The following is a 9,665-nucleotide window of genomic DNA, read 5'->3' as shown; positions in this document are numbered from 1 at the left end:
AAGCCTCTCTATGGCCAGGGCGTGACAGGGTGCTGCCATGGGCCCCACCCTCATCCACAGCACTCACAGGCGCCCCAGTCCTTGCGCAGCAGTCCTTCCCAGCTGCAGTCAGAGCAGCTAACCTGAATTAGAGCCAGAATAGTTACCATCATTTTCTCACATTGCCATTGACAGTTTTTTCTATCGTCTCTTTTTGGTCCATTTAGATTGTTAATGTAGATTTTATACAAATAAAAATGTAACAAATGTTATGGTTAAAAATGTTCATGTTTTACTGTGACTTGTTGTAGGCTCCTAAGTGGACCATAAGGTTAAACCCAAAACCAAATTAAATAAAAAATGAAAAACGATGTAACTCTGCCAGAGTGTCTCTTTTGGGTCACTTTTGCTTGTCCTAAGTCCGGATAAAGGAGGACGGTTGGAATTGTTACATAAAAAAAAAACAAGAATCGATAGAAAGTTCATTTGTATTTCTAAACATATTTAGGGTGTTTTTTACTCACTTTCTGTCTCTCCCAAGATGTTATTCCTCTCTCCGACAGTGTCCACATGGGCAATTATGCAAATTAGGTAATGACGTAAATTAGCGATTTACCTAGAGACTTTTAGGACAGCCAATAGCTACTTTCCTTACTGAGGAGTTGGCAACACTGCACAATATTTGCGGGGTCACTCGGCTTTCTTGACAATATAATGGATCATCACTGATGAAACTCACAACTGTGCAAACTATTGCACAACTTCAACTTCTATCTACTTTTCGCAGTAGAAGGCTCTGACCGGTACAGCATAAAGCTTTCCGATATCAGATTATCTGTTAACTCCGTAGGCGATCAATGTCCTCGACTCTACTGAAGATGGATGTACTTCATATTTTGCAGACGAACTTTGTGTCTATTGTAATCGGATGTGTCTTTATTATATTATTGTGGATGAATCGAGGCAAACAAAGCAACTCACGTTTGCCTCCTGGTCCTTCACCGATTCCTCTGCTTGGTAACTTGTTACGAATGGATGTGAAAGCGCCATACAAGCTCTACATGGAGGTCAGTCAAATACTTGAGCTAGATCAGTGGGCAAGGTTAGGTCAAATATGCAGAATCAGGTGTAGAATGGGATATCAATTTAATTACTTTTCCACAGAACTTGGCAAAAATTTATTATTTGCATTAATATAAGCTAAATGTATTATTATTATTGTTTTACATTATTTTCTGTGTTGGTTACTGTAGCAACAAAGCAGTTCAGTATTTTCAGCCTGTACATTTTTATTGAATTGCCCCTCTTGGTTCAATATTCATTCAAAGTATACTACATGCATGTATTTGAGAACTGAAAAAGTGTGTATATATATATCGATTACATAAATTAATTTGTGGAATTTCTTTCCTTCTTAATGCGTTTGAGCCAATCAGTTGTGTTGGGACAAGGACATTTTCTGTTTTGACTGACCTTCATGTCTCAAAGTAATGATGGACTGTCGTTTCTCTTTGATTATTTGAGTTGATCTTGCCATAATATGGACTAGGTATTTTACCAAATAGGGTTATCTTCTGTATACCACCCCTACCTTTTCACAATACAACTGATTGGCTCAAACTAATTCATTTGTAGAATTTCTTTCCTTCTTATCTTTTATGAAGGCACACCGGGTAATTGAAAGAAGAGGACTGGCCACCCCACATAGCCCGGTTCCTCTCTAGGTTTCTTCCTAGGTTTTGGCCTTTCTAAGGAGTTTTTCCTAGCCACCGTGCATTTACACCTGCATTGTTTGCTGTTTGGGGTTTTAGGCTGGGTTTCTGTACAGCACTTTGAGATATCAGCTGATGTACGAAGGGCTATATAAATAAATTTGATTTGATTTGATTTGATTTGATTTGAAATGCATTCCAGGTGACGATCTCATAAACCTGTCTAGAGAATGCCGAGAGTGTGCAAAGCTGTCATCAAGGCAAATGGTGGCTACTTTGAAAAATCAAAAATATATATTTTGATTGAACACTTTTTTGGTTACCACATGATTCCAGATGAACTTAGATGAACTTTTGGTTGAACAGATTTGTGGTTGCGAAAAACTTGGTCATTATTTACTCGTTAACCATCAGGTACAGACTGCCTTCTAAGCAAATCATTTCTATCTCTGAGGCCTCCAATGCCAACATGTCAAACAGAGTAGACACAGACACATCCTGGTTGATATATTACTGTGGAAAAGGTGCTTCTGTAAAATATATTTGGGAACCAGTGGAGTGTATTCATGAATGCCAGGCTTCCCAAAATTGTTGACACATTTATTTTGTTTTAAATCTTTTGTCTCTGTGTTTTCATAATTTCCCTTCAATTCACAAGAGGCTGAACGCATCTCACAGGAGAAAGCACTGAGCGAGCGAAACAACGCCCTTCTGTCTCTCTAGTTGTAGGCCATCTGTCAGATGCTGTCTGGTCCAAATGAGTATGACATTGTTCCAACCTTACTTTGCGGAATTCAAAATGATGATGCTTGTCTTCCATAATACAGATATACAGTACCAGTTAAATGTTTGGACACACCTACTCATTCCAGGGGTTTATTTTCTTTTTTACTATTTCTGAATGGGGGATCCTGGCGGATCTGGAAGATCCTGGCTAACTGGCGGCTCTGGCTGCTCCATGCAGACTGGCGGCTCTGGCTGCTCCATGCGCACTGGCGGCTCTGGCTGCTCCATGCAGACTGGCGGCTCTGGCTGCTCCATGCAGACTGGCGGCTCTGGCTGCTCCATGCAGACTGGCGGCTCTGGCTGCTCCATGCAGACTGGCGGCTCTGGCAGCTCCTTGCAGACTGGCGGCTCTGGCAGCTCCTTGCAGACTGGCGGCTCTGGCAGCTCCTTGCAGACTGGCGGCTCTGGCAGCTCCTTGCAGACTGGCGGCTCCTTGCAGACTGGCAGCTCCTTGCAGACTGGCAGCTCCTTGCAGACTGGCAGCTCTGGCTGTGCTGAACAGGCGTGAGACTCCGGCAGCGCTGGAGAGGAGGAAGGCTCCGACAGCGCTGTAGAGGAGGAAGGCTCTGGCGAGGCGCACTGTAGGCCTGATGCGTGGTGCTGGCACTGGTGGTACTGGGCCGAGGACACGCACAGGAAGCCTGGTGCGGGGAGCTGCCACCGGAGGGCTGGTGTGTGGAGGTGGCACAGGATGGACCGGACCGTGAAGGCGTACTGGAGATCTTGAGAGCAGGGCTGGCACCAACCGCCCTGGCTGGATCTTCACCCTAGCCCGGGCAGATGTGAGGAGCTAAGATATAGTGTACCGGGCTAAGCATGCGTACTGGGGACACCGTGCGTTCCACCGCATAACACGGTGCCTGATCAGTACCACGCCCGCCACGGTTAGCACTGCTAGGCGCACTGTAGAGCTGAGCTGGCACAGGACGTGCAAGGCTAGGGAGGTGCACAGGAGGCCTGGTGCGTGAGGCTGGCACAATCTTCACCAGCCGACTAGCACGCACCTCAGGACGAGTTTGGAGAGCTGACCCAGGTGCCATCAAATCCCTGACACGCTCCGTCGGGCGAATTCCGTGCCTCATGCACCAAAACAGCAACTCCCTCATAACTCTCTCCTCCAATTTCCCCATTAACTCCTTCACAGTCTCTGCTTCACTCACCTCCAACACCGGCTCTGGTTCTGGTTTCCTCATTGGCTCCTTACGATAAACAGGGGGAGTTGGCTCAGGTCTGACTCCTGACTCTGCCACACTCTCCCTGTGTCTCCCCCCAAGAAATGTTTGGGGCTGACTCTCGGGCTTCCATCCGCGCTGCCGTGTTCGTCTCTCCAACTCCATTCTCCTATAACCTTCCTCACACTGCTCCAGCGAATCCCAGGCGGGCTCCGGCATTCTCCCTGGGTCGACCGCCCACCTGTCTATTTCCTCCCATGTCGTATCATCCAGACTTCGTTGCTCCTGCTGCCGCTGCCTGTCACCACGCCGCTTGGTCCTGTTGTGGTGGGTGATTCTGTTAAGGTTTTCTTCCGGTGAAAGAGAGGAGGACCAAAATGCAGCGTTGTTATCTTCATACATCTTTAATGAAGATAATGACGAACAATACATAAACACTAAACGTAACGTGAAAAACCTAAACAGCCCTATCTGGTGCAAACAAACACAGAGATAGGAACAATCACCCATGAAACACTCAAAGAATATGGCTGCCTAAATATGGTTCCCAATCAGAGACAACGATAAACACTTGCCTCTGAGAACCACTCTAGGCACCGCTACTGTTGGGAACATAAAATGACATGCTATAAATACACTTATTTTTACACATTTTCGATATCTAAGTGAGTATAATGTACACTATCAATTTGCCGCTGCATTTCTTGCTCTCTTGTGTCTCTCCATCACTTATCCAAAGGAATATCAAGGCCACAATCATTTCACTGTCAGCTGTGCTCCATATAAACCTGGGATCTGAGACATCACTGTCCTGGTTCCCTAACTATAATCCTGTGGTTCTTCTCTCCTCAGCTCAGTAAGAAGTATGGCTCAGTGTTTACTGTATGGCTGGGCTCCAAACCTGTAGTGGTGATCTCTGGCTTTCAGGCTATCAAGGATGCTTTTGTCACACAAGGAGAAGAGTTCAGCGGCAGAGCCAACTACCCCGTGATCATGACAATCTCTAAAGGATATGGTGGGTGATTTATATATACACTGCTCAAAAAAAATAAAGGGAACACTAAAATAACACATCCTAGATCTGAATGAATGAAATATTCTTATTATATACTTTTTTCTTTACATAGTTGAATGTACTGACAACAATATCACACAAAATCAAATTTATCAACCCATGGAGGTCTGGATTTGGAGTCACACTCAAAATTAAAGTGGAAAACCACACTACAGGCTGATCCAACTTTGATGTAATGTCCTTAAAACAAGTGAAAATGAGGCTCAGTAGTGTGTGTGGCCTCCACATGCCTGTATGACCTCCCTACAATGCCTGGGCATGCTCCTGATGAGGTGGCGGATGGTCTCCTGAGGGATCTCCTCCCAGACCTGGACTAAAGCATCCGCCAACTCCTGGACAGTCTGTGGTGCAGTCTGTTGGTGGATGGAGCGAGACATTATGTCCCAGATGTGCTCAATTGGATTCAGGTCTGGGGAACGGGCGGGCCAGTCCATAGTATCAATGCCTTCCTCTTGCAGGAACTGCTGACACACTCCAGCCACATGAGGTCTAGCATTGTCTTGCATTAGGAGGAACCCACGGCCAACTGCACCAGCATATGGTCTCACAAGGGGTTTGAGGATTTCATCCCGGTACCTAATGGCAGTCAGGCTACCTCTGGTGAGCACATGGAGGGCTGTGCGGCCCCCCAAAGAAATGCCACCCAACACCATGACTGACCCACCGCCAAACCAGTCATGCTGGAGGATGTTGCAGGCAGCAGAACGTTCTCCATGGCGTCTCCAGACTTTTCACGTCTGTCACGTGCTCAGTGTGAACCTGGTTTCATCTGTGAAGAGCACAGAGCGCCGGTGGCGAATTTGCCAATCTTGGTGTTCTCTGGAAAATGCCAAACGTCCTGCACGGTGTTGGGCTGTAAGCACAACTCCCACCTGTGGACGTCGGGCCCTCATACCACCCTCATGGAGTCTGTTTCTGACCGTTTCAGCAGATACATTCACATTTGTGGCCTGCTGGAGGTCATTTTGCAGGGCTCTGGCAGTGCTCCTCCTGCTCCTCCTTGCACAAAGGCGGAGGTAGCGGTCCTGCTGCTGGGTTGTTTCCCTCCTACGGCCTCCTCCACGTCTCCTGATGTACTGGCCTGTCTCCTGGTAGCGCCTCCCTGCTCTGGACACTACGCTGACAGACACAGCAAACCTTCTTGCCACAGTTCGCATTGATGTGCCATCCTGGATGAGCTGCACTACCCGAGCCACTTGTGTGGGTTGTAGACTCCGTCTCATGCTACCACTAGAGTGAAAGCACCGCCAGCATTCAAAAGTGACCAAAACATCAGCCAGGAAGCATAGGAACTGAGAAGTGGTCTGGTCACCACTTGCAGAACCACTCCTTTATTGGGGGTGTCTTGCTAAATGCCTATAATTTCCACCTGTTGTCTATTCCATTTGCACAACAGCATGTGAAATGTATTGTCAATCAGTGTTGCTTCCTAAGTGGACAGTTTGATTTCACAGAAGTGTGATTGACTTGGAGTTACACTGTGTTGTTTAAGTGTTCCCTTTATTTTTTTGAGCAGTGTATGTTTTAAATGGGAGTGGGTGGGTGGGTGTCATTGTCCTTGACACAGTCAAAAAAAACAACAACATTACATTAGGTTTATGTTATGCTATTCTAATTCTTCCTCTTTGTGCTTCTGTCATACTGTTTACTGTAGGGGTGATGGTGAGCAGTGGGAAGAGATCAAAAGATCTTCGCAGGTTCTCACTAATGACCCTTAAAACCTTTGGGATGGGGCGCAGGAGCATCGAAGAACGTGTCCAAGAAGAGGCTAAGATGCTGGTGAAAGCCTTTGGTGAATATAGAGGTAGGTTATTCTCAGTATTATCTTCAGCAAGATTTTAATACTAAACATTTCATTGAAATGGTACCATTTTACATTAAAATACATGGAAAATTGAGTGTTTAATTCAAATGTAGTTGTTGCTTCTCACAGCTATTTCTAAAAGTTTCACCATCACAATATTATATATGGATAACCAATCCGGTATTTTAAAAGTATCTGTGTGTTCTTGCCTTCCTTCTCTAATCTAGATTCAGTTGTCAATCCCAAAGAATTGCTTTGCAATTGTGTTGGCAATGTGATCTGCTCCATAGTCTTTGGGCACAGGTTTGAAAATGACGACCCAATATTTCAGCTCATCCAAAAGGCTGTTGATGCCTACTTCCATGTACTCAGCAGCCCTATTGGAGCGGTACAGTAACTTTTCAGCTCATCTCTTTTCATAGAATCTTCCATTGCTCTCAACGCCCTGCTAAACTGAAGGTCTATCACAGTAATTGCACAAAATGGTCTTGGGCTGACCAAGCCATTGTTTTCACTAACAAAACCCCCTCCCCTTCCATCCCCTTTCTTTCAGATGTACAACATGTTCCCTAGAATCGTTTGGTGCTTTCCAGGCAATCACCATGAGATGTTTGCTATCGTAAACAAGGCCAAAGCTTACATACAAGGGCAAGCAGAAATCCGCCTTAAAACCCTTAACATCTCTGAACCTCAGGACTTCATTGAGGCCTTCCTGGTTAAAATGCTGGAGGTAGAAAACACAGCATGATCCTCACATTGGAGGTTGAACCTCTTACACATTATGAAAATATGGAATGTGGCTAGAATTAAGATACTCTCCATGTCCACTTATGTGAGTTTGGCTATCATGAGTGAATAGACAAGTGAGAGGCCAATCTCTGATTTCCAAACGTATTTAGAGGCAATAAGTATGTGGAGATGGCAACTAGCCACCTGATGTCGCTGTTTACCTACATAACTGATGGTGACTTATTCTCTTCTCTTAGGAGAAAGATGATCCCAACACTGAGTTCAACAATGATAATATGGTGATGACTGCATGGAGCCTGTTTGCTGCTGGAACAGAAACCACATCATCCACCCTAAGACAATCATTTCTGATGATGATAAAGTACCCTCACATTCAAGGTAGCCTGCTACCCAAGTCTTTATCGATTTATAAAAATGTACCTTTATTTAACTTGGCAAGTCAGTTAAGAACAAATTCTTATTTTCAATGACGGCCTAGGAACAGTGGGTTAACTGCCTGTTCAAGGGCAGAACGACAGATTTGTACATTGTCAGCTCTGGGATTTGAACTTGCAACCTTCCGGTTACTAGTCCAACTCTCTAACCACTAGGCTACCCTGCATCCAAGTCTCCTAAATCTATTAGATAACACTGCTATCCAAAAAAGTATCATTCTGGACTATGAATTGTTTAAAATGTGTTATTACGATGTGACATGTAATAACTCCAACAACAATCTGTACATAGTATCAGTGCAACGTATTATAAAGTGTGACTTAAATCTTCCTAAGAGAGTGTTCAGAAGGAGATAGACGAGGTGATTGGCTCAAGAGTGCCCACGGTTGACGACAGAGTTAAAATGCCCTACACGGATGCTGTCATTCACGAAGTCCAGCGATACATGGACCTCAGTCCCACCTCTGTACCCCACAAAGTGATCAGAGATACAGAGTTCTACAACTACCACATTCCAGAGGTGACCACAATTGTGTAACTGTACAAACACTGAATGTTCAATCTCACTGTATCTTGTTTGACGTGGTGGAACTGTTGTTTTTGATTTACATTTTATGGATCAACATGCAGTTTTCATAGCAAGTGATGGGTGTTATGTTGTCATTCTTTCAGGGTACCATGGTCCTGCCTCTGCTGTCCTCTGTGCTTGCTGATCCCAAATGGTTTAAAAACCCAGATGAGTTTGACCCAGAGAACTTCCTGGATGAAAATGGAGTCTTTAAGAAAAATGATGGATTCTTTGCTTTTGGAGTGGGTAAGATCATGGTCCAAGTAGTTTGTGGATTATGTGAGTTAAAAACAAGAAACCTAGTGGCCTGGGGTGGTCTTGCAGTTGACAGTAAGCTGCTGCCTCTCTGGAGGTACTATGTTCCGCTGCCAGCATGGGTTTGGTTTGAATCTGACCCGCTGCTTTTCAGCACACTCTCCTAATAACTTTCCTGTATCTCTCTATCCTATCCACAAAAAAAACATTAAAATAGATGAGATGATTTCCCCACTCATTTAAAAAAACTTAACAAGAAACCTGACAACCTCTGGTCAACTTCAATTCAGTTATAGGCTCAGCTATAGGCTCAAATGACCTCTCATTTCTCTTAGGGAAGCGGGCGTGTCCTGGGGAGGCTCTGGCCAAAGTGGAGCTCTTTCTCTTCTTTACCTCCCTCCTGCAGCGCTTCACTTTCACCGGCACCAAATCTCCAGAGGAGATCAACATCGAGCCAGCGTGCTCCAGCTTTGGCCGCATTCCGCGTTCCTATGATTGCTACATCAAACTCAGGACTGAGGAGTGACCACTTTACTGTGGAGACGTCACAGGCTCAGCTTCACAGGCAGCTGCTTGTCAATTTGCAGTAACCATAGCCTTACATTTACCTCCTTTTTTCTTGTAGACAACTATATAAGCGTTAGTGAGTTGTTGTATGTATCTTGCTATTATCCTCAGGTAGGATCTCTTTAAGGTATGGGTTGATATTTCAAGGCTAATTTCGGTCTACATTCATGTCTTTTAAAGCTTGTTTTTGGACAGGTTTCAAGAATTGCCTTCAGAGATGTTGGTTACCATATCTCTATGCTGTATATCACACTCACCTACTTTGTACCCTTGTAAAATAGGCCTATAGGTTCATATTAAATTCTCTATTGAAACATTATGGTGAAAGGACCAAAAGTTTCAGGAGTTATAATGTAAGCAACTGAAATTGGTCTTGTTTTGTAGGTTGCTACGTGGTTAGGACTGTACATCTATACATGCAAAGCACTTAGGGGTACTGTACACTATGTATACTGTGGGGGTCACTATGTTATTCTGCCTTTGTTTTCAACATGATTGATGTATTGTAACAACATTTGAATGGAACTTTTGCTTCAACTAATAAATAGTACTGCGCACTTCA

General features: G+C 44.6%; 1 protein-coding gene across 1 annotated transcript; it reads left to right on the top strand.

The window, feature by feature from the left end:
- The first annotated feature begins 656 nt into the window (after positions 1 to 656).
- LOC118396822 (cytochrome P450 2M1) lies at positions 657 to 9,665 on the top strand. Its single transcript, XM_052467352.1, has 9 exons — positions 657 to 1,046; positions 4,502 to 4,664; positions 6,379 to 6,528; positions 6,756 to 6,916; positions 7,082 to 7,258; positions 7,515 to 7,656; positions 8,049 to 8,233; positions 8,386 to 8,527; positions 8,872 to 9,665. The coding sequence occupies exons 1-9, from the start codon at positions 837 to 839 to the stop codon at positions 9,060 to 9,062; spliced, it is 1,521 nt and encodes a 506-aa protein (XP_052323312.1). The 5' UTR covers positions 657 to 836; the 3' UTR covers positions 9,063 to 9,665.

This window comes from Oncorhynchus keta, chromosome 18 (genome assembly GCF_023373465.1).
Source record: "Oncorhynchus keta strain PuntledgeMale-10-30-2019 chromosome 18, Oket_V2, whole genome shotgun sequence".
Classification (NCBI taxonomy): domain Eukaryota; kingdom Metazoa; phylum Chordata; class Actinopteri; order Salmoniformes; family Salmonidae; genus Oncorhynchus; species Oncorhynchus keta.
Note: the sequence above shows the minus strand (reverse complement) of the source record. Positions and strands in the feature narration are given on the sequence as shown.

Coding starts and splice junctions, on each gene's coding strand:
- LOC118396822 (XM_052467352.1), top strand. CDS start 837: ATGTCCTCGACTCTACTGAAGATGGATGTACTTCATATTTTGCAGACG. Junction 6,917..7,081: donor TCAGCAGCCCTATTGGAGCG/GTACAGTAACTT, acceptor CCTTTCTTTCAG/ATGTACAACATGTTCCCTAG. Junction 8,528..8,871: donor ATTCTTTGCTTTTGGAGTGG/GTAAGATCATGG, acceptor CATTTCTCTTAG/GGAAGCGGGCGTGTCCTGGG.